Raw genomic sequence first — 24,387 nt, forward strand, 5'->3', positions numbered from 1 at the left:
TGTTGTTTTGCTTAAACACCAGTTATCTTCTTTGTATAATAATGGGTTGACACGTGTATGAAATTTTTAATTTTGAAGTGCCTGTTGATCATGTGCAAATACCAACAGCATTGTTGTCGGTTTTGAATTATTGTCTGTTGATAAATGAGGATAACATGTCTGTGTAACACTGCCTGCATTTAAACTTTGGCTGTTTTGAATTATGCTTCAATCCTGCAATTATTACTACCTACGTTTCAGGTTTAAATTGTGTCAATCTTCATCTGACAACTGGCTTTCAGGTTGTGTTTGAGAGACCCAGCAGACAAAAGAGGTGCCTTTTGTTTTGGTTCAGTTGGTGCTGCTTGGTCGTGATGCTTGACTGCTTGGAGAGTTGGATGAGACATTATCCATTTGTAATGAATTTATTATTAGATGTTTTTGCTGCACAGATTTTTGTAGTGCCACTGTTCACATGCCTGATCCATTGGCTTAATTGCAGTTAAAAATAACAACTGATTTGCCGTGACAAGCCCAAATGCATACATATTGTAGTAGCACAAGAGACACAGAAAACAACTCAATTCTTGCATTATTACATCACGGCAAAGTCTTACATGCAAATCCTCAAGATATGGTGAAAGAACACAAACACAAACACAAACACAAACAATACAACACTTGAGTCTGTCCTGTGTGGAACAGTAGAACTTCCATACGAATTGGAAGAAACACCTGAACTCCACATCAGAACTTTCAACAGACATAAATTGTAAATAAACTTGCAAACAATGCAAATGCCCCATCACATAGAGGAATCAATACACTATGTGACAGTCTTACATTCGTGGAGTTGTAATACAGCAATGATGGGTATATATCATCTGACATGAGATGGCAGATACACGCAACCAGCAGAAATGCACAGGAGGCAAGGAGAGATATTCCATCCTGCAGTATGGATTGGCAGGCTGCTATTGAGGACGCTGCAGCGATGAGATGATCATTCTTGGTGCAATGAGTATATATGAAAACTGTCATGGAACCGGTGTTGACTGCAGGCAGAGTTTCAAGCCATGAGTCGTGATTACCTTATCTTTTGAACTGGGCATCGCTTTGCCTCAACTTTCTGCTTCAGTAATCTCAGTATCAACTATTGTTGTAGTCTTCTCATCAACAGTTTCAACATCACCTTCGGCACCAGCATAGGGTCCACTTGGAGCTCCGGTTGTATTATTTGTCTCCTCATCAACTGCCTGAGCATCATCTTGTTCAATGCCATTGATGAAAAGGCTGATCATCTGGGTACTGTTGCGGCGCATAGCAACTTCTTTTCTCACTGTCTCCACAGTCATCTTGACACTGGAGCTGTTGGCATACCTCACATTGTACCACAGGGCAACCTCTTTAAGGCTACATAAGTTGCTGATACCTGAAGGAACACTAATTGGGCTCGTTGGGCTAGCACAGAAGTCCAGTTGAAGATATGTGAGCTTAGGCATCGCTTCTGATTCAAAGGTGAGCCGTGGCACCGGGCAGTCGATGGAGAACCTCTGAAGCTCATGGAACCCTTCATTTCCAATCACTATAGCTTCTCTGGGAATGAAGTCCAAGCCTAGTATTAGGCATTTCAGTTTAGGTAAGTCTCTGAGTATCTCCAGATCACGAGCCCCTTGTTTGCAGACAATAATTTGCACGAAAGATAGATACTTGAGCCCATGGAACCATTGGGGAACACCTGCGAATCTTCCCAGTGTCACCTTGAATTTGTCAAAGAACCCAGGCATATCAGAAAGGGAGCCCAGGAACTCCATGGAGCAGCCGAGTCCACATGAATGGTCAGAGACTTGAGCCGGCTCCAGCTTTTGATGGATGATAGTAATGCTCACAGTAGTCTCTGTCGGAGGATTGGTGATGAAACGAACCGGATTCCCGAATCGGGGAATCCGACTTCCTGTATCATCGTGATAGTCCCTGGATCAAGCGCTATCACATACAGAACTCATTTTAGGCATAATATCACAATCATACTCATTATAAGATCAAACACGGGTTTAATTATTACATAAATCCAAAGGATCTGTAGTATGGAATTTATTACAAGCCTCTCGGCTAGATCGATCAAGCAGAAGGTGCAAAATGGTAGCTAGGTCTTCGGCCGTCCTTCATCTTCGGGAACCTCCTCCACAGGCGATTTGAGCGTAGCTCGGGCCTTAGTCGTACCATCCGTCGTCGTTGGGGTCGAACTCCGGATCGGATCCTGCATCATACCAGGCTATCCCCAAGGAATGGGATAGGTTCACGTCACCATCTGAATGCAAGCTTTATCGTGGTCTATACTACGGGTATAACAAGGTTCAAGAGGTAAAGCTGTGGTTTCCCTATGCATGCAACATATATAAATAAGTATACACATCTCCTTTCATTTCCAACTCGGGCCCTTCCGGCATCCCGGACTCCCGGTCAACACACACCTTCCGAAACCACCAAGTCGATGCGAGAACTCCCTCTCCTCGCATCTCAACTGCCCCCTGGCAGGAAGTTATTCTAGAGGAAGGTAGAAATCATGAGTAACACTATCTAATAAGAGCAACAGAGGAGTAGGGATGTCCATAACCGAGGACGCGGCTATACGTATAGTTTTCACCCTGCAGGGGTTGTACACCTGGACCCACTCGAATCGACATTAGCCGGAGATCAGCCGACTAATATACGAAACACTAGTCTACTGAAACGGAGCTAGGAGCCACGGCACCGCCCGGCTTTCCCGGGTCTTGGGCGCATCCTCCCACGAGAGGTCACCCCGGGACTGTGAAGCCTCCCATGCGTCTCGGGGGACATGAGGTCAGCACCTCCTCCCCCTGCACTGATACTCGATCCTCCTACCGGCTTGGTACCGCGCTTGCTAACCCCGGACCGGGCCCACCCTCATAATGGGTAAGTGGTGTGCACGCTTAACAGATTCCCACAAGTCATAGTTACTCTCACCCGGTCCTTAATTGCCGAAGCGGGCATCTCCGTCAAAAGCGTATCGACCACAGTGGTCCGCGACTGCACCCTTAACGGGTGCCTCAAACACCTCAAACTCGTAACCAAAGCTGTACCTGCCACAGGTACTCCGTAGGGTGTGCCAAGATACACACCCCAAGCCCTCGATCCACGACCGAGTTAGGTTGCCCACTCCCGGCTAAACCCTAGTCACCAACTCCTGAAGAGTACCACTTCACACACGCCAAGACTATCCACACGTTTCCCACACATACACATTCAAGGATTTACAAGGCATTTTATATAATAAACAAGTAAGATAGATTGGCAAGGAGCAAGGTACATAAAATGGGCCATGCAGGTTCACCTCGATATAAGTATACATAAAGCGATAGCACATCTACAAGCAATGCCTAATAGGAATTCAAGTCATAGATGGGCGTGAACCTGGCGGCTCCTCGAAGTCCTCCTGAGCTTCTGGGCGGTCCTGGTCGTCGATCAGCTCCTCGTAGCAGGGTCCTATTCGTAAATACGGGTAAGAGCGAGGGCTAAAGTGCAAAAATGCACAAAACTCTGCAAATAAGATCCAAATCACCACAATGCCTACTCTAATAGGTGGTTCATAATTTTAGAAGAGATATGGAACTGGTTTCGTAATTTTCGGAGGTCCGGTTGATTTATTATGAATTTTCTAAGGGAAAACCTATTTCTAAAATTAATAAAAGAATTTCAGAAAAGAAAATCATCAAACAGCGACACGTGGCAGCACCAGGGCATGCCACGTGGTATGCTGACGTCAGCAGGGGGGTCCGGGTCTGCTGACGTCAGCAGTGGGCCCTGCTGACGTCAGCGTTGACCGGTCAACGGTCAAGGTGGGGTCTTCGGTCAACGGGCCCCACTGGTCAGCCTCACCCCGAGGCTGACAGGTGGGCCCCTCGGGTCAGGCCGGGAAAAGAAAAAGGAAAAAGGGTCCGGTTTTTCCATTGGGCTCAAAGGGATTGGGCCGGCTCGATCGGCCCACAAGGCTCGGCTTGGCTTCGGGGGTCGGCTCCGCCTGCGGCTCAGCAAGCCGGCTCGGGTAACGGGCTGGCTAGGCGTGTAGGCCGGCTCGGGCTTCCAGTCCTTCGCGGGCCGTCATTCTCTCTCCCGCGGGCTGGGCTTGCTCCCTCTCGCGGATTGGGCCTGCTTCCTTCTCCTTCTCGCTGGCTGGGTTGCCTCTTCGCCTTCCTCTTCTCGCTGACAAGACGGCCCCACGCGTCAGGCTTAGCGGGATCCGATGTGGCGAGGCCCGGATCCGGTGCAGCTTGGGTCTGTGTGGTCCTGTGCACGTGGCCAGGTGTAGGTGTGTGGCGTGCGTCCAGGAGGTGTTCGAGGAAATGCCCGAGGGGGCTTGGCCGCGACGCAAACGCGATGTCGCGGCCACGGCGCGTGGTCACCGCGCACGGCGAGGCCATGGCGGGGTCGTGGTGTGGCTACGGCGGTTGCGGCGCGGGGCGGGTGGCAAGGCAAGGCTAGGGCCAAGGCAACGGGCAGCGGCACGGCTCGGGCTCGCGGCAAGGGTGCGCACGCACGCACGCGGGTCCTGGCTTCCCAGGGCCGCGGTGTGGCCGTGCCGTGCGCGGGGCACCGGCATCCCGGGACCGCGGCACGGTGCGGCGGCGAGAGGGCGATGGCGGTGGCGGGCTCGACGAGCGGCGCGGCGGGTCCCTGCACAAGAACGGCGCCAAGGCCGGAAGGGAGAAGGGGTCCTAGGGGTTGCTACGGAGGGTTCATCGGCATCGCCGGCAGCAAGGGATAGGGAGGGGGGAGATGCGGTGGCAGCACTCACCGGCGGGCTTGCTGGCGAGGGAGGCGATGCGGTGGCGGGCTGGTGCCGGTGGGTCGGGGCCGTGCAGGGCGCGCGGCTGCGTCGGTGTCGTCGTACGGGCGCCGGCTCGATGAAGAGGCTCCGGCGGCGACGGCCTCCTCCTCCTCTACGTGCAGCTCGGCGTCGTCCTCCTCCTCGCGCTGCTCCCCCTCCTCTTCCTCCCTCTTCTCCTCTTCTGGTGCGGCGGCGGCGGAAATGGAGGACCCGAGGGCGGCTAGGGTTTCGCGGCGCGGCAGCTGGGGCTCTTATACGCGGCGCCGGGGCTCGAGCGCGGCTGCGGCCGGGGCTTTTTGGCGTCCGTGCCGGGACGCGTGGCGGCATCACGGCGCCAGAGGGAACGGCTAGGGCCGGGGTGGCGCGGGTTGGTGGCTGACACGGGGGCGCAACGGTTTCGCTCCCGTGTCGCGAAGCTGGTGACCCGAGCGAGCAGTGCCGCGGCGGAAGGGAAAAGGGGCGAGGCGGTTGGGGAAAGCAGGGGCGCGGGGTTTCGCTCGTCTGTCGCGGAGCGGGGCGAGCGGCGACGCGAGGCGGGGCGAAGCGCGCGGGGGCGAGCGGCGGCAGCAGAGCGGGCGAAGCGACGAGGCGGGGCGCTGCGGCGGTCGGAGCAGAGCGACGGGGCGGAGCAGAGCGGGACCTTCTGGTCGCTACGAGAGAAGGGAGAAGGGGAATGGTTGACGGGTGGGTCCCGCTCGTCAGCCGATCAAGGGGAGAAGGCGAAGCGTCGCGCGGGCTGGGGCGACGGGGAGCTGGGCTGCGGTGGCTGGTGGGCTGGGCCGCGCTCGTGGAAGGGAAAGGGAAAGAGGTGCTGGGCTTGTTTGGGCTGTGGCCAAAGGGGTTTTAGGGGTATTAGAGTCCGAGTTTTAATTTGAATGGCCCATTCAAATTCAAACTCCACACAATTGGTTCACACAAAATTGAAAGCCAAACAAGAAAATCCAACAATCAATTATAACAAGGAGATTGCAATTAAATTCAAAAGGACTTCAAATATTCACATTAGCATTTAATAGTCCTTAATTTCAATTAAATTTACTAAGAGCTCGAGGTAGAGAGAAAATAACCTTATATTATGTTCTAACTAGGGCACAACACGAAAAGTTTTTTTGAAATTCATGATTTTTTGCACCAAGATAACATTCCGGAAAATCCGGGATGTTACAGGTGAAAGGACCATGTTATTGCAAGCACCTCCAGAATTGTTGCTGTTTCAATCGAGCTAATCATTCCTTCACAACCACACAGAAGAGTTCTCAAAGTAGTCCGTAGCCCCACAATGCTGCGAGGCAGCTCTTTCACCTTTGTGGATCTCACATCCAGTGTCTCCAGGCTCCTTAGCTCCCAAATTGCTGCCAGTAGCTCACTGATATCAGTGCCTCTGACGCTCAGATACCTTAGAAGAGGTTGATTGTTAATGCCATCCAGGCATACTGGACCATCCCAGCCTTCGAGGTCCAGCACACGCACCAAGCTCAAATCAGTCAGGTTCAGGCGAGGTGCGGGTGTGGAGCTGGCCTGACCAAAGACAGTGACTGAGCGAACACGATCTACTAAGCAAATAGTATTAGGTTTCAAAAAAAAAACATAAGTTAACAGAATCATTTCGCGTCAGGTATCGATCTTGCTTGCTGCTCTGTATAGACAGCCGGCAGACTGGGTTGAGGCCGAGAACAGGATTCTGATCATTCAGCAGGGTGACAAAGTTCTCTTCCATGGATTTGATGACAATGAAATCATGTGTCACTGGATGAAGCTTGCAACATCTTGGGGCATCATCATGCATCAGATGCGATAATTGTACCATGTTTCTGCAAATGAGCTCATTGAGATAGCTTCTAGCTATTGACCACATCTCTGTCACGTGCTCCAACGATGTACAATTCAGCAATCCATCGCCTCACTAGACGGTCTATTTCAACCTCGTAGTTCTGAGGAAATATGCTTAGATGCAGCAGACAAGTACTGAGATGTGGGGGTAGATCGTTATAGCTAAGATTGAATATCCGCTTCATCACTTCTCCACCGGGATGTGACAACGAGAACCAGTTCGATCCATTAAGCCGCTCCCATGAATCTGTTGAAAACTGGCAATCTTTTAACACTGCAGCTACAGCAACTAAAGCAAGAGGCAGGCCACCACATTTTCTTATAATTTCGGGAAAAACGTCCTTCAAATATGGAGGATAATGATCATAATTCTCATTACCGAAGGCTAACTTTTTAGAGTCCACTTCACTAAGAAGCCCAATGTTGTAAATGCAATCGCTTGAACTGGAAGAACATTCCGCTGCCATTGCAGCTTTCCTTGTTGTGGTGATTATTCTACTGCCAAGAGAGTTCTCTGGAAAACAACACTTTATGATTTGCCAACATTCCTCCGTCCATAAATCATCAACCACAATAAGGTATCTGTTTTGCAAAACGGGAAAAAAAATGCAGAGACGAAATAACTTACAACAGAATCAATGTGATTCTGAAGTATGGATGATGGAATCGCCAGACTTCAGCAAGCTAAGTAAATGATGCGTACCTTTTCTTCTCCAGTATTTCTCTCAGCCTCCCAATGAGATGCACTTTCTTAATGTCGACATCTAGACGTACCCGGGGCCCATCGGCGAGCATCGAGAGCATGTCCATGAGAGTCTTCTTGACCTCTAAATTCTGTCCCACAGAGACGAATGCGTGACACTGGAAGCAGTTCTCCTCTCTAAGCCGCATGTACACTGCATAGGCGAGTGTCGTCTTCCCGGAACCGGCCATGCCAACAATGGAGACGGTCTTGAGCTCAGACTTGTCCCCAGATTCGGTAACCATCTTGGTCACCTCTTCCATTGGCCTGGCCAGGCCGACAAGTCTGTCAATATCCTGGTTGAGCGCGGAAAGGCGGGGATCAACGACGTCCCCATGCTTGGCCTTGGCGGGGAGGGTCACGTCGATCTTGTGGCGCCGCCGCTGCTCTGTTAGGTCAATGACACCCGCCTTGAGAGTGTGAAGCTCGCTGGAGATGGCGCGGCGGGTGGGGAGTGTTGCCATCTTGCGCGCAGTGCTGCGAAACCACCATTGAGACCTGAAGGAGGGGTTGCCCCGGATGCGGGCGGCAGCACCGATAGGTCGACGTCGTAGGCGCGCTCGCGGACGAGGATGACCCAGTCCCTCATCTCGGGGTTCCGCTCATTCTCGCTGAGGCACTCGTAGTGGTGGATCGCGGCGCGGATGCTTCCTAGCTCGAATTGGAGGAAGCGGACGTCGACGCGGACGCCAGAGAGCAGCGCGTACTCATGCTCAAGCAGCGCGCCGAGCTTCTCCGGCAGCACGTCCATCACCCCGGACAACGTGCCCATCTTGCTCGCCGGCCCCGGCCTGCTCCGGATTCCGATCCGTGGGTGTCACCGTGCCCCCAACCCCGGGGACGGGGCTGGGTCAGCGAATGTGGACTGGTGTGGCGTCTAGCTCGCAGCTCCTCTAGCTCTCTCAGGATGTGCGTTGCTGATTCACCCATGTCTAATGATTACCTTCAGACCCATTATTGGATTTTTTTTTATTTGATACCAGCGGACCCACTGGATTAGGCTCTGATGATTAGCATGATCACTGTCAGGCCAGAGAGGTTTGCCTGGATCGGATAATACAATACGATGCAAATTACAATCAACTGATCACTGGTTCGGCAAAAGCCCGAAGCAACCAGCCAAGCATCATTGCTTGCCACTACAACTCTGGGACAGACTAGTATGTAATTCTAATAAGCTAGCAATAAGCAACCAATCAACCGTGGGGTGGTTACCAGTAATAAGCTAGAAATACCTCCAAAACAAGAGATTATGCGAATCCCATGATAACCTACCTAGAAAAGTTTCAAAATTCTTTAAACTTGTTTTTTCTGAACTAAGACCTTGAAACCTTTTTAACATACAGGAGAGACTATGGTATACATCTACAAAGTTTAAACTGCAAATTTGATGCCATTCGTGAATATAAAAATATGCACGTGGAATTCTTGTGAAGCGCACGTGGAATATACAGAAGATCAGCTAACGCCGAACCAGCATGGAGCTCGCCGTGGGCGCCTCCGAGAGCGCCATGAGATCGCTGCTTGGCAAACTCGGCAGCCTCCTCGCCCAGGAGTACAAGCTCATCAGCAGTGTCCCCAGCGAGATCCAGTACACGAACAACGAGCTCTCCAGCATGTAAGCCTTCCTCCGCAAGCTCAGCCGGGCAGCTGCAGCTGGAGCTGCTCACGATGAGCAGACCAAGGGCTGGATCGAGCAGGTCCGCGATGTCGCCTACGACATCGAGGACTGCGTGGACGACTTCGCGCGCCGCCTCAACCACCAGCCCCGTGGGGAGGGCCTCCTCTTCAACGTCAGCTGCGCATGGTACACCATGACCATGCTCTGGGCATGCCGGGACATCGCCTCCAGGATCACCAAGCAAAGGAAGTCGGGGAGCGCCGCACGAGGTACGGCGTGCAGGACCCCAAAGAAAACTCCGAGTCCGTCTCTGGCATCAAGCCAAGCGGACCGGCACGCCCGTATGCCACAGATCACCTGCAACCTCCTGCACCGCAGCTCGTGGGTACAACCGAGCCAGTGGGGCAGGAGGATGCCATTATGAAGCATGGGCAGTGGGTGACAGAGTCGGAGGGTGGTGTGAGGGTTCTCGCCATTGTTGGATTTGGTGGGCTTGGCAAGACGACGATGGCGCTGGCACTGCAGCGCAGATTTGGGGAGAAGTTTGATTCCCGGGCGTGGGTGCAGGCATCACAAAAGCTGAATCTGCCATCACTGCTGAGAGACATCCTGAAGCAGGTCATGCCGCAGCAGGATCCCGAGGGTAAAGGCGGCCGTGGCACCTCAGACGGCCATGCTGATGGAATCGAAGGATGGAATGAGAAACAGCTGAAGGAGAAGCTCAAAGAACAGCTGAAGCAGAAGAAGTGAGTACTACAACTATTATATATTTGGTAGCACTGACTATGAAGCCTAAATCAACTGCTTTAAATTTTCCATAATCATTTATATTGTTAGTTACCCACCAACCATTACCCCGATTTTGCATGGTTACCTTAACTTCCCATGTATATAAACATTATATAAAACTTGTTGCTGTAATTAAGGAAATTCTTAGATTGTGCTTGTTAGCCAAAACCTGGACTAAATTTACATAGGTGTAGATCAAATATAATCACCTAGAATTATATTATGGAAAAGTCATTAGAGAAAATATTAGCCGATAATGCGCAAAATAAGCAATGTTGAAAATTAGGCGGTTTGGTTCGATGACTAAGGTTTGTATTATAGAATTGTACATTACCAAAAGGAAACAATTTTAAATAATGTAGGACCAAATACTCTAAATAAGAGGAAGTTGGAATGTCTTACTACCTAAGTTTAGAGTTGATGTCGTTCTATAGTTCATAAAAAGGAACCAAGGTAGTGATGAATTAATTTTGTTGTAGAAGTGATATTCACTGATCATGTTATTAGAACCCCACTGACACTGTCTAAACCTTTTTCTGTTTGCAGTTACTTCCTCTTTATAGATGATGTATGGTCTGTATCGTCATGGCAAAATATCTGGCAATCTTTGCTCATAAATCAAAAGGGAAGCATAGTGGTGACTACAAGGTTCAAGTCTGTAGCAAATGCCTGCTGCCGTCAACAAGAACATATCTACATGCTTAAACCACTCCCTCATGTGGAATCTACAAAATTGTTCTTTGAAAGAATTCATGATCCAAATAAAGAAAACTTCAAAGAAACCAAGGATAAAATTATAAGGAAATGTGGAGGTCTACCTTTGGCATTAGTTGCGGTGGCAGGGCTCTTAGCCAGAAGAGATCTGACAGAAGAGAGCCATTGGAGAACAGTGAAAGAGTCTCTAAACTCAGAGTTGGATAAGAATCTTAGTCCTGAGGGCGTGACACAAATTCTTAATCTCTGCTACAATGATTTACCAGCTGATCAGAAGAATTGTTTGTTGTACTTGAGCATATTCCCGAAAGGTTGCAGCATCAACAGGAAGCGATTAATCAGGCGATGGATATCTGAAGGTTTCATTGCTGAGAAGGATGGGAAAACAGTTGAGGAAGTTGCTGAAGACAGTTTCAATGAGCTCATCAGTAGAAATATAGTCCGGCAAGTGGAACACAGCACCAATGGCAAGGTGAAGACTTGCCAAGTTCATGATATGATCCTTGAATATATTGTGTCCAAGTCAAGCGAAGAGAATTTTATCACTGTGGTTGGAGGTCACTGGCTCACACCAACACCAAGCAACAAAGTCCGCCGGCTTTCCCTTCATAACAGCAACCCTGAGGATGTAAAAGAAAAATAGAGAAAACGAACTTGTCACATGTCCGGTCACTAACTGTGTTTGAGAATTTGCAACATCTGCCTCCATATTCATTCAACTCTGTTATACTGCAGGTGTTGGATCTAGAAGGTTGCAAGAACATAAATACCAAACAGCTGGACAAAATTTTTAAGATGTTTCAATTAAGTATCTGAGTCTACACAGTACGTATATCAAGAAACTCCCATCAGAAATTGGAAAACTTCAATATTTGGAGACACTGGATATTAGGGATACAAAAGTGACAGAATTGCCTTCATCTGTTGGGCGGCTCCAAAAAATGGTCCATCTACTTGGTGGCAATAAATCCACACATCTTGCCTTGAGATTCACAGAAGAAATTGCAAAGATGACTGCATTACAAACACTCTTAGGGATTGAGATTAGTAGGGGTTCAACTCCAGACCTTGGAAGCATGCACAATCTCACCAAATTGAAGAAGTTAAGCATCTACAGTCTTAGAGATCTTCATACCAATAACAACAAATATGACGAGTTACTCCCTACCATTGAGTACCTAACTGGATACTCGCTCAAGTCCCTTGCAATTGATGATGGCTTCACAGGTTTTCTTAATTCAATAGATGATTTGTCCAGTCCACCAAAATACATACTCTCACTTGATCTTTCTGGCAAATTACTTCGTGTGCCTAGATGGATCAAGGAGCTGGAGACTCTTGAGAAGTTAACTTTATCATTGACTTCACTGCGGACAGATGGTTTGCAAGTTCTTTCCCAGCTCTCTAAGTTGTTTTCTCTCACATTCTCAATCAATGCAAAAGGACAGGATAGTAGTGTTCTGGAGATTCTACGGAAGAATGCCATGGATTCAGGAGGCAAGATCTTTGTTCCGGCTGATGGATTTGCCAGTCTTAAACTGCTATGATTTTCGGCACCAGTCATGCCTTTGCTGAGCTTCCTAGAAGGGGCAATGCCGGAGCTTCAAAGACTGGAGCTTCAATTCAGGCTATCTGAAGGAGTGTATGGTTTGGATTACCTTAAAAGTCTCCAACAAGTCCATCTTAGAGTCAGCCAGCAGGCTTCTGAAGCTACTAAGGTGAAGGTATCTGATATCAGAAGTTCAGTAAGCACGCATCAGAAGAAACCCACAATGGTAGTTGATGAGTACTATGAGTGATAAATGCCGAAACAGCTCCTGTAACCTTAATCCTTGCAATCAGCTAGGTTTTGTGATTACAGTCTGAATAATAGCCCATTCATTTGGCTTCAATGTAAAGTGTTGTTGATGTGTGTTCTCATTGGTGAACTTATGTCAAATAGTGTACGATGAGCGAAACCCAACAGGGGTTTCGTCCTAGAAACATTTATGTGAAATTCAATGAATAATTTCTATGATTTTGGTTTTAATTTCATTTTTGATCTTTGGTGTGCACTTTTGTATTTTTCTTATGTTTCTGATTTCTCTGAGCCTCAGATTCTAAATTGAACTATCCTCCCAGCCCCAGCTACCATTCGAAGGAAATCCATTCGAATTAAAAATATATCTGCCCAGATGTGCAAACCAGTGACAGTCCAAGTGCTTGGAATTGGTTATGCGAGGAGAGATATAAATTATCATCTAGTAGAAAATAACTTATAAATTCTAATAGGAGCGAGAGCATATGCTGAACCATGAACAGACCACACATCGATGCAGCAGAAAGGAAGCAGCATCCCAAGTGGGATCCGAAATCGATAGCTGCTGCAGGAAGCAACTAGTTGTTCAGAGTTCTTCCGGACCCCATGGGGAGCTCGGAGCGAGCAGGAACTCACCTGGAGCCGCCTCACGAGGCGAAGTCGAAGCGGGAGAGAGGCGGAGCCGGAGATGTAGGTCGGCGAGCAGTTACGGCAGCGGCGGCGGTGTGGCGGACAGCGGAACATCGCCCAGCCGCCTCCCTCACCCTACTCCGTCCCCTTGGAAGAGACGCAACCGGAGCAGCCCGCGAGTGGCCGGAAGGGGAGCGGCGGACGCCGGCGGGGTACGCGCAGGAGGAGGCCGGCGGGGACGCAGAGTAAGATTGGTGGTTGGCGTTGCCGTGCCTCTTGCTGCCTCGCGGCTGCTCCGCCGTCCACTAGGAAGCTGGCTTCCCCGGCGGCGGTTGGCTTCACGCGCGCGTCCCTGCGCCCGCCGCCGCGCGCCGGGCCGCCTCTGCTTCAACCCGCCGCCAAGCCCGCGACCCAGACGAGGGACCTAAATGGATCGCGAATCGCGAATATTTACACGTAGACCCCTCAATCGGATCGAGACTCTTTAATAGCGATCCAATTCAGGGGTGTAGGTGTAAATATTCAGAACGCGATTAAGGGGGTAATATGTAAACTGAAGGGGCTATTTTGCAAAAGTCTGGAAACAATCGTGGACCAATTTGTAAAACATGTTGACCGTGAACCACGCCGATTGCGGCGCCGGCGCCGGCGAGGTGGCGATGGCTTCCGTCCCGCAGCCCGCGCCCGGCCGGCGACGTCCTCCCGAGCAAGGCCGCCACGCCATGATACGCTCCGCATTCTCCGCCTCCGCCTCGATCGGCCTGACCGTTGACCCCGAGGCTGCCGGCCCGTGCGCCGCCTGCTCTGCAGTGGGCCACCGCCGGCCGCCGGCCGCCGGCGTGCCCCAGCGATCAGAACGCGGGAAGGAGACAGAAAGAGATGACGCCGCCGCAGACTGCTTCGAGCGAGGAGGAATCCTCATCCACACATCACTGGAGACTGGCTGATCCTCCTGCACATGCTGAACCTGAAGCTTTGCAGAACGAGAGCTTTTGATCAGGTCAGTGCAGGAATGGGTGTCACACTCTCGCTGTTACCTGAAGATGCCAGTGGCAAATCCTCCGTGGACATCCTTGTCAGCATGAGCATCGTCGCCATGGCGCGGGCAGTCAGGGACTTCCAGCTCGGTGGATCGACGCCTGACAGGACCCACGACAAGACCAGAAGCCTGAAGCTCAAGCTCATGCTGTTGCTTGTGCAGGCTGTGCTCTAACGAATGCACTACCTTGTTAAAATTACTGCAATCTTCAGGATGCTTCTTTTTCTGAATCCATCGATCTCTAGCTGAATGTTACCCATACAGAAGCCCACTCATCAGGTTCAGGATTCAGAAATGGTCTTAGTAGACAGCTGCCAGCCAGCTTCTGGAACGCAATCGTATCCTGAATTTGGATGACACCGCTCTGCAAGCCTGAAATCGAATCATGCTTGCAAGTTGCAATGCTGGACAAAAGTGGACGAAGAATCGTAGAATGCAGTGTCAGACAGGGTTGTTTGCAGGTTCAGAGCTGCTCAAACTTGAGACCATCATTAAACCAACTGAACAAAAAATGGCAATCGTTCGCGTCAAGTGCAGCAGCAGAACTTTTTTTTAGATAATGGTTGAAACCGGCCTTTTATATCCACTGGTGGATATATACGGCCAAGAAATACAAGAGCACTTAGACTCTAAACCTCAAAATAAAGGGTTAAAAAATACAAGAAAGAAAGCTAGAAGATTACGTTTCAATCTTCTTCATTCACGTTTTAATCTTACAGCAACTTTATGCAGCACCAATCCAACATCTCTCTAGTTGCTTAGAAACATGAAATTTGAATCATCGGTTGCTTGCCAAATCCTTCCACATGGAAACCACATAAATAAACTCCGCTTAGGCAATGAATTTGGGTACACAGAACTCCAGGACGACGCCGAGAACAGACGTTGAAAACGCTGCCGTCGCCTATCCGACGAGCCGGAGTTAGGTTTTCACCCGTAGGACTGCTAACCTTTGCAGAAATGCTAACCTTTGCAGAAAGCACCACAACAGCGACTCAAATGAGGAAAAATACGTCGCCGCCGGTGTACCCGGCACAAGATCAATGGGGTAGAGCTTTTGCCCGAAGCTCCTGCATTGAAACATCATCGCCACCGCGAGCAACCCTGCCATCTGCCAGCCACCGCAGTCCTACCGGCCGATCTTAGTTGGGGAATGGAAGAGGCTGCTGGCTTGTCCCCATGGCCACCACAAAAGGGAGCCATGGGAGTCATTGGTGACCGCTGTCCGACCGAGGAGAAGTGCAGATCAGGACCGGGGTCAGCTACCGGCTGCGGCGCCCTACGCGACCTGCGAGCCCGTCGCCGTCCTGGCGACCGCCCACGGCGCCTAGAACCGCCGCCCCGGCCCAGCCCGGGTGCCGACCGCCACCACCCCTGTCGGGTCGCGGGCGACCAGATCCGGCCACGGGACTGCCGGAAATGGCTCGGACATAGCCGGATCTGCCGCCCCGAGGCCGACAAACGCCGCCGCCGCCGCCGCCGCCGCCGGGAGAGACTGCCCCGCCACTGCTGCAACAGCAGACCTAACTCGAACATTAGGACAAGAGGATCGGTCAGCCTGCTAGAAGAAGTTTATGAGGGAGGATTATTGTTAGGATTCAAACCACAATTTGCTGCATCATCTTGTAGTTATAGCAGTTCAGTGTCCACGAGGTCAGCAAGTCTCATCGGAAATGCTTGATGAACCCACTCGCGAAGTTTTTGTTCTCCAGCAAGCATAGAGTCAGTTGGCATTTTCCTGGTGAAGATTTCCGGTAACATGATACCGAAGCTTAATGCATCGTTGTGATTACGGAGAAAATTCCCTGTATGCTATTCGAATTTATAACTATCCCTTATATGCTATTAAAATTTTAGCTATCCCTTCACTGCATCAGATTTTGTATTTCCATCTCTTTCCTGCCATTCCGATAAATTTTCACGTTACCTGCGTTGAATGCTGATGTAGTCCCCGCGCATCAGCGAGAGGGAGAAATAAAAGCTTTTTTTCAGTCCCCTTCGCTTCCGACAGAGCTTGTCCTCAACTAATTCTGCAATGTTCATGCGCCGAGCTGGGCAAACGGGAGCACTACCCGACCTTGCTCTTGGGTGCAGCACGTGGCGCGTAGCGGCGTGGCGGGCGAGGGCGGTGCATGGCCCCACGGCAGAGGTGGCCCCGCAGCAGCGCGGCGAGCGGGGGCAGCGCACAGCTCGGCGTCGTAGACAGTTTGCGGCAGTACGACAACCCTCCATGGACGGGGCGGCTCGCAGGCGTTGCGTAGGGATGGCAACAGGTGCGAAATATCCGCGTACTGGTGGATACCAAACCCGGTGGACGCGGATACGGGTCTGAGTCTGTGCCCGCGGGTACGGGTGCGGGTACAACTCTAAACCCAACAGATATTTTCTAACGGGTTTGAAAAATTGATACCCGAATCCGCAAACCCGCTAGACCCGCTGACATGTGGGCCCGAATAACCCTTATATATCCGATTTTAAGGGTTTTCCGGTTCCCCTGTTGCTCCCACTCCCGGACCCAAACGCAGCTGCCGCACCCTCCCCCTCCGCCCCCCCCCCCCCCCCCGCGGGATCCGGCCCGAGCTCTCCGCCGGAGGCCCCCGCTCCGTCCCCCGCCGCCGGAGCCCCCTTCCCCTCCGCCCCGTGGGATCCGGCCCCACGCTCCGCCCCCCACCCCCCGCCCCGGCCCCCGGCTCCATCCCCCGCCGCCGGAGCGCACCCTCCCCCCCCCCCCCCCGCGCCGCCCGCGCAAGCTCCGCCGCGGGGGAGCCCCCCCTCCGGTGGCGGATCCGGCCCCGCCCCAGCTCCGCCCCCCGCGCGGGAACCCCCCTGCCCCCCCTGCCGTCGCCCGCGCAAGCTCCGCCGTGGGGGAGCCCCCCTCCGGCGGCGGATCCGGCCCCGCCCCAGCTCCGCCCCCAGCGCGGGAAACCCCCTGCCCCCCCCTCCCCCCGCCGCCGCCCGTGCAAGCTCCGCCGCGTCCCGCGTGAGCCAGCTTGCGGGTACACGGGCGTGCCCGCGGGTACGCGGATATCCGCGGATAGCGGTTACGGGCGTCGTTTCATGCCCGTGGCGGGTTGCGGGCGCGGGTGCGGGTACGGATTTTAGCACGCGGGTACGGATTTAGAAAGTTAATATCCGCGCGGATTTTACCCGTTGCCATCTCTAGCATTGCGGCTTCTTGCGTCCGTATTGCCATTTCCTTTGGCGCCGCCTTGCATTGGGCCTTACACCCACACCTCCCGCGGGCTTGATGTGTTCCGTGATAGAAGTCTTGGATCACTAGTGGTAGATCAGTGGGTACTAGCATGTGCCTTTAGATAAACAACACTGAAAATCGAGAGAGAGAAGAGCACAACCATTGGGTTTGGTGGAGGAGGTGGCCATGGTAGTGACGGCAAGGTCGGTGAGGCGGCGACATAGTGGTTGAGTGTGCCGGAGTCGAGGGCGCAGAGGAGGCGATGGAGGAGTCAGTGATGACGGCATGTCGTAGGTGGTAGCGGAGCTTCCCGTCTCTACAATGCCATTCAGATCGGGTCTAGGGTTTGTAGGTGAGTTTTGGGGGCACGGTGAATCTCGTCGTGCGTGTCCCTAGCCCCACCTTCCTTTATATAACGTTGCGCAATGGGTGCCCGCAACCAAGAGTTGGTTGTGCGCCCCCGATCAGGGCGCAAGAGAAGGGTGTGACTCGGTCGTTAGACCGAGCCGGTGAAGATCAACCTAACACTCTGCTGTTGTGAGCTCTGCTCCGGGCTCCGGCATGGACTCCATGGGCTTCTTCGCATTTGTGACCGCAAGATTCGATGCGGAGGTTGGGTGTAGACGTGCAGTATGGAGTCCATCAGGCGCGTACGCACTAGTCCTTGATCCTCTACAAGGTTCTATTGATCAAATTGGTGATTTTGTTTAGTAATCGAGTTCGTCGATTTGTGGACAAGGTGTCTTATTCTTGCTAGCTCACAACGCGGAAGCGAAGCCGCGAGGGGTGTTGAAGGGATTTAATGGAGACAGTAGCATGTAATTTAACGGAATGGCACCAAAGGGATGAAATATAAATTTGATGGTAATGAAGAGATATCTAAATTTTCAATGGCATATAAGGAATAATTAAAAATTTAGATGGCATACAACGAATTTTCTCATGATTATGATTGCGGGTTTCTTTGCTAGGGAGATCCAAAGCAAATTTTTGAAGTGTCCATCTCTGCCTGTGGAGAGCGGGTTGACAACCTCTCACGTGTGTTCCAAAGAAGTGGAGTGGAGTGGGAGGGGACAGCTAGCTCCACTCTCCATACACAAATGCTCTCTCACCACCGCCATGGCCGCCACCTCCTCCTCTCCATGCTCCAGCCTTTCTCAACCAGCACCACCCCGACCGCCTCACATCCACTTCCCGGTGGCTCAGCTTCAATGTTGTTTGATGGAGGTAACAAACATGAGAAGAGACACTGAGGTGTCCCCGTACTGCTCCCCCCCCCCACCCCGCGCGCGAGAAGCCCACTAGCGCTCGCTTGTACCATCGCTTCTCTCGTTTTCTCTCTTCTCCTGCCGAATCCCTCCTCTATTCTACAATTCACTGTGCAACGGTGGGGTGCCCTCCGAGCAGTCCTCCGTGACCGGATCTGGCCTTACGGGTCCTGGATCTGACCCTTGATAGCGCGGAAAGTACAGCGATGTCCTGGTCTGTGGCGGGGCAAAAAACCGATGCCTGTGGCGGGCAGTGGTGGATGCTGGCAGCTTGTCTTGGCATCTCCTTGGCCGGATCTGGTGGCTCCTTTGGGGGGGGGGGGGGGTTTAGCTTGACGCCGGGGCTCGCCTTTCCGCTCACCTGCGGCCGGACCTATGCATGGGGTCGACAGGTCAAGGCCTTTGGAGCGAGCCACCTTAGCCTCGCTGCCCGGGCCATGGTGGCTGTCGTAGTGACGACGTCATGTGGCAGGCACCGGCTTCAGCAATGCTGTGTCTAGGAGACTAGAACACGGTACAATATTCGTAGGTGGAGCTCTAAGCGAAAGCAATGCATAACATCTTGTCGGTGCGGATGGCAGCGACATCCTGAACGCCTCTCTTCTCGGAGGGGTCATGATGCTCCTACAACAATTTTGAGAAACCTCCGGGTGAAAATCTTCCTCCGGTTCTATCTTGAGCAACATGGAAGTTGATGTTTAGCATGCATGTCCGTCCATAGAAAGCTGCAGTAAATGTTTCAAAATATGGAACAAAATGCACCGTGGTGTCAAGGACCAGAAGCAGGAGAGAGGGAACGACCACAAAGGAGAAGGCTACCAAGCTACAACAGCAAATTTGTAGATCTTATTCATGGCAAGTGCTGAAAAAAGGTGCATCATTCGTAAGATAATATGGGAGCATGTATGGAGCTTTAGGTACCAGAGATTGGAGACCACATAAATGAAATGAGATTATTTACTTCTACCGGTATACATTAAAAAACCACTCATCTATGCCTTCTCTTCAAAACTGAGGATAATTTCTTTGTTTCATGTACAGTGACTAAACTCTCAAGGAAGAAATGCATCGTGAGTCAAAAATTTGAGAACAAGTATACTCATGCCTAAAATATTCCATATAATACAAACATGAGGTATCAGGAATACATAAAAGATTATTTCTATACAAGATATTCCTATTTCTCCTGAATTCATGTTCCAAAGAAATACTACAATGTTCTAAAAATAATACTTGATAGAATATGACTGATTAAAAATATAGATGATACCGCAGTTTATACCATCTGGAAAAACAATTACAATGACACAATTCAAAAAATTATTTGCATCTATAAAAAATAACATAAAGATTGATAAAAAAAACTATGATTGCACAGGCCAGCTTGCTAGTTTCACTTACCATTCTGTCCAACCATGAAATCCTGGAAAATCAAATCTCTGGAATGAAGTCACTTGCCAGACGTCTCAGGAGGTAATCATATTCTTGAAGCACAATGACATCATGTACGGTGCCATTGATGACGAGGGAGATTGGTTTGCGATGCTTGGCAACCTCTTCCTTCACTGCCTCGACCGTCATCTTGACACTGCTACTGTTGTGGCACCATTTTTGGTTGTAACAGAGGTCTAGATCAGTTATACTTCGGAGGTTGCGTATTCCAGAGGGAACACTATCTCGTCTTGCTGCTGGGCCTGAGCACAGTTTCAGTTGAAGGAATTCGAGCTTTGGCATAGCTCCTTGTCTGAAAGTCAGCCACGGAACTGGGCATTCCACGGAGAATTCCAAAAGCTCGTTGAACCCCTCACTTTCAAAAACTATCTTTTCTCGTGGAATGAACTCCAAGCCTAGTACAAGGCTTTTCAATTTAGGCAAGTCCTTAAGGATTGTCAGTTCGTCTGCTGCTAGTTTGCAGATTGTGATTTGTAGGAAAGACAGGTGTTCTAGCCTCTTGATCCACTGGGGAACACTAACAAATCTTCCATTTGTTACCTTAAGTTTCTGAAGTTTCTCTGGTGGATCAGACGTTAAACCCTGCAGGAACTCCATGGAACTGCCGAGCCCGCAATGTATAGTCAAAGACTCGAGCTGCCTCCATTTCTTCACGGATGACAGCCACACGTCCTGGTAGGCCTCGTCAGCGCACTGCTGAAAAGAGCAAGTTATTGTAAGCACCCTAAGGCAGGCTAGGTCACCAAGAGCTGCCGTGAAGCTCAGAGGATATTTGATTAAACTGAGGGTTGTATCACCACCAACAAGAAGGTATTGAAGCTTTTGTAGCCCCACAACTTTCTCTGACAACTTTCCTATCTTTGTGCTTCTTAGGTCCAATTTGATCAAATGGTCTAGCTCGAATGCTTGTGACGGGAGCTCACTTATCTGCGTGTGACTCACATCCAATGTCCTCAGACCGCAAAGTTCCTTGATTTGCGGCGGGAGCTTGCTGATCTGAGTCTTCCTGACGCTCAGGTACCTCAGTAGATACATTTTGCTGTTGCATATCTGCAACAAGTCCTCATCCTTTAAGTTCTTCCAGTCCTCCAAATCCAGCATCACCAGATAGTTAAACTTGTTCAGAGGTACCTGGTCCACTATGCCTGATACAGCTAGCGACCGAACATTCTCACCCCAGTCAATTGTGTGCATCAGCCCTTGGATATCTGGCTCGGGAGAGTGGAGAGCCACCAACCGTGGCATACAAAGCTCACTGGAGGGCCTTATGGTTGGTGGTTCTAAGCTGGTGAGCATGTCTCCAGTAAAAACAAAAGCTGGCCTTCTTGTTGTGGAAGAAATGAACTGTAGCATAAGATTGTTGACCTGCCATCGGCAGGGCTCAGCTTCATCAAGATTGTGCTCCCCGGTTGGTAGTACCAGGGTGAAGATATTCCTATCGACCAGCTCGGAGAAATGGCACTCCGCTTCTCCCTCACTATGGGTGAGCCCTTTGGCCATCCATTTCATGACAAGATAATCCTTCTCGAACATGTATCCACGTGGAAACATTCTCATGTACTGTAACAATGTCATCAACTCAACAGGAAGGTCCCTGCAGATACGGGTTAGTGCGCACCGGACTTGGTCAGGTAGCTGTGGGCCTTCTTCCACGCTATGAAGTTCTGCAGTCCGCCCACTGAACCCGGGCGATTGCCCATAGCTATTCGGCGCTGCCGTTTGCAGCTGTTCCTTTATGTTGTCAGCAAAAGCAGTTATTAACAGCGGTATACCATTACAACTCCTCAAGATCAGGTCCCTGCTGCCCTCTGGTAGGCAAACATCCTTCACTGAACCAAATGCTGTTGTCATGAGCAACTGTGTTGAGTCTGACTCATTTAAAGGCTTCAACTTGTATACAATCCCATCAAGATCAGAGCAACAACTTCGGGCTACACTTCCGAGGCGGGTTGTAATTACTATTCTAGAGCTCCAGTTATTATCCGGAAACACATGCTTGATTATTCCCCAAACTGAAGCATCCCGTAAATCATCAATCAAAATGAAGTACCTGTCCAGGACATTAGAAAAAAGTTATGTGAATTACCACCAGATCGTTGTACTATCGTACTATGTATGGAATAATCAATTACGGCTCAATCAAATCTTACTCCCTACTGTCACAAATACTGACCACAAATTTATACAGTAGAATCTTCATAAAACCTACTCCCTCCATCCTAAATTACAATTCAATTTGTATGTAGATATATTGTACATCTAAATGCATAATAAAATATATATATGTAGAAAAGTAAAAACGAATTGTAATTTTGGACAGAGGTAGTAAGTATTTTATTGAGATAACTGCACTAGACCAGTGTAGTTTTTAGTTACAAAACTCCAATTTTGTGCACCCACTTCCAGAGAACTGGGCATATGCTTTGTGTAGTTTATCCCAAAACTACACTTGTAGCGCACACTGCTGTGGGTTTGTTATTCCTATAACAGATGCAAATTAAGCGCACTTTTATGATAAATATGGAATATATGTAGTTCACTAAGTTGCACCTAGGGTCCTTATAATTTTGACGGTTTGCAGAGAAAATATAAATCGTCGTAGTACATATATGGGCATTTCTGCCGGTGTACATATTTTAATACGATGCATATGTGCAATTTCTTTTTAACATTTTTTGAGCTAGAACTTAAAAGTGCACGATGCAGCTTAGCTGTTTTGGCGCATCCAACTCCAAGCCATTGTAGGACAAAGTAAACTATGATCTATGATACAGAAAAATATATAGGCAACATATTCAAAATCCTTGTTAATTTAGATGCTGAATTATATTACCTCTTGGGTTGCAAGTTCTCCCGGATCCGGAGAATCAGAAGTTTTGTATCTGCAGTTTCCATTTCTCGAATTGTTCGGCCTGTGATCTGCTGGTAGATGTAACAGAGAAACGACCTGATTTTGGACAGGGACACCGCGGCAGAAATGTGGTACACATGAGTTTGGTGGTGCTGTGATTGACGTCGTTGGAGCTCCATGGCAAGAGCAGTCTTACCGATCCCACCCGATCCAAAAATCGATAAGATTCTCAGTCTAGTGCCGGCGTACAGGAGCCAACTGAGCAGCTTCTTCATCCGTCCGTCGATGCCAACAAGACGGGGTGTCGCCGCCCTGTCCTCGTGGAGTTCCTCCCCTCCGTGGGACTCGAAAGTCCAGGAATGCACGGCATACCGGCAGGGATCGTTGAGGGTGTGATAGAGTTGTTCCGCCATGTATCTGATTTCCTCCTTCCAAAACCTTGGCCTGTTGGCACAACAGTTGTGCGCAGCTCTCTCCGTGCGCTCACACTGATCGAGGAGCTCCCCGATACCACCAGCCTGCTCCTTCAAGTCTCGCAGCCACTTGACCATGTGAGGGTGACCGCCATGCTCCAGCCGCCGGTACCTTGTCAATGGCAGGCCGAACTCGTCGAGCTCCTTCTCAATGAAGGCCAACCAGCGCCGGTCCCCGTCGGTGGTGGAGCGCCGGCCAGGCCCACCGGCAGCGAACAGTTCGCTTAGCCTTGGTGGGAGGGAATGCATCGACTCGAATGCTTCCTGAAACAAGGCCTCCGCCGCCTCTTCCACCTCGCCCTTCTCCTTCAGCAGTTCCAACGCTGCATTGAGTTGGAGCTCCACCCTCTCACTACTACAATAAAGCTCTACGCAAGCGGTCCGGTTAGCCTCTACACAAGCGCTTTCAGGAACCGCTTGAGACGCTCCGCTTGTGATGTAAAATAACATCTCAGGCGGTCGATCAAAAACCGCTTGAGATAGGCACACATCACAGGCGGTTTTTAACAAACAAACCGCTTGTGATAGGCCAACATCACAGGCGGTTTCTTCCAAACAAACCGCTTGTGATAGGCCAACATCACAGGCGGTTTGGTCCAAACGGACCGCTTGTGAGAAACAAACACTGGGCTTGTGTTTCAGAGACATCACAGGCGGGTTGAAAGAAAAACCGCTTGTGGTACGAACATATCACAGGCTGTTTATAAGCCAATCCGCTTGTGATAGGAACATATCACAAGCGGTTTTAAGCCCAGCCGCTTGTGATAAATACATATCACAAGCGGTTTTCAAGCCCAGACGCTTGTGATCTAACACATCACAAGCGGTTTAATATGTCCAGATTCATATCCAAATTCAATTTGCATTCACAAATCATATCCAGATTCATACAGCAAATAGATATACAGATTCATACAAATCACAGATCACATTCACAGAACGACAATAATAGTATTATCACCAAACCATAATTTACAGCAGCTCTCAAGTTCAAGTCCATACATCAACATTGAAGAACAGCCCACACATGACATAAGCTAAACAAATTCAAGGTCTAAACACTGTGAGCTAGATTGTACAATTCTGGGAGATCAGACAACTTTCCCTTTTCATTGAAGAGTAGTCCATTTGGGGGAATAACTTCACGGTGCAAAAAGGA

The 24,387-nt window shown here is 50.2% G+C and overlaps 2 protein-coding genes and 1 pseudogene across 6 annotated transcripts; 1 reads left to right on the forward strand and 2 right to left on the reverse strand.

Moving 5' to 3' along the window:
- Positions 1 to 1,984: 1,984 nt before the first annotated feature.
- Positions 1,985 to 13,386, reverse strand: LOC112902754 (putative disease resistance RPP13-like protein 3). Of its 5 annotated transcripts, XR_003230652.1 has the most exons (4): positions 12,959 to 13,386; positions 10,629 to 12,252; positions 3,415 to 3,486; positions 1,985 to 2,254 (listed from the first exon to the last, which is right to left on the reverse strand). XR_003230652.1 is itself a non-coding variant. In XM_025971925.1 (3 exons), the coding sequence occupies exons 1-3, from the start codon at positions 7,862 to 7,864 to the stop codon at positions 6,667 to 6,669; spliced, it is 945 nt and encodes a 314-aa protein (XP_025827710.1). In that variant the 5' UTR covers positions 7,865 to 9,027; the 3' UTR covers positions 5,815 to 6,666. The 5 variants fall into 5 exon arrangements, 2 of the variants coding, with proteins under 2 accessions (XP_025827710.1, XP_025827709.1); XM_025971925.1 differs by lacking the exons at positions 1,985 to 2,254; positions 3,415 to 3,486; positions 10,629 to 12,252; positions 12,959 to 13,386 and adding exons at positions 5,815 to 6,905; positions 7,038 to 7,240; positions 7,362 to 9,027; XR_003230651.1 differs by lacking the exons at positions 1,985 to 2,254; positions 3,415 to 3,486 and adding an exon at positions 10,106 to 10,535.
- Positions 8,879 to 12,948, forward strand: LOC112902746 (annotated as a pseudogene).
- A 6,314-nt stretch (positions 13,387 to 19,700) lies between the features above and the next one.
- On the reverse strand, positions 19,701 to 23,117 carry LOC112902748 (disease resistance protein RPM1-like). The gene is made up of 2 exons (XM_025971913.1): positions 22,738 to 23,117; positions 19,701 to 21,954 (listed from the first exon to the last, which is right to left on the reverse strand). Exons 1-2 carry the CDS (start codon positions 23,028 to 23,030, stop codon positions 19,884 to 19,886), a joined length of 2,364 nt encoding a protein of 787 aa, XP_025827698.1. The 5' UTR covers positions 23,031 to 23,117; the 3' UTR covers positions 19,701 to 19,883.
- Between the last annotated feature and the right edge of the window lie 1,270 nt (positions 23,118 to 24,387).

The sequence above is a fragment of the Panicum hallii genome, chromosome 8 (assembly GCF_002211085.1).
Source record: "Panicum hallii strain FIL2 chromosome 8, PHallii_v3.1, whole genome shotgun sequence".
Taxonomy (NCBI): Eukaryota; Viridiplantae; Streptophyta; class Magnoliopsida; order Poales; family Poaceae; genus Panicum; species Panicum hallii.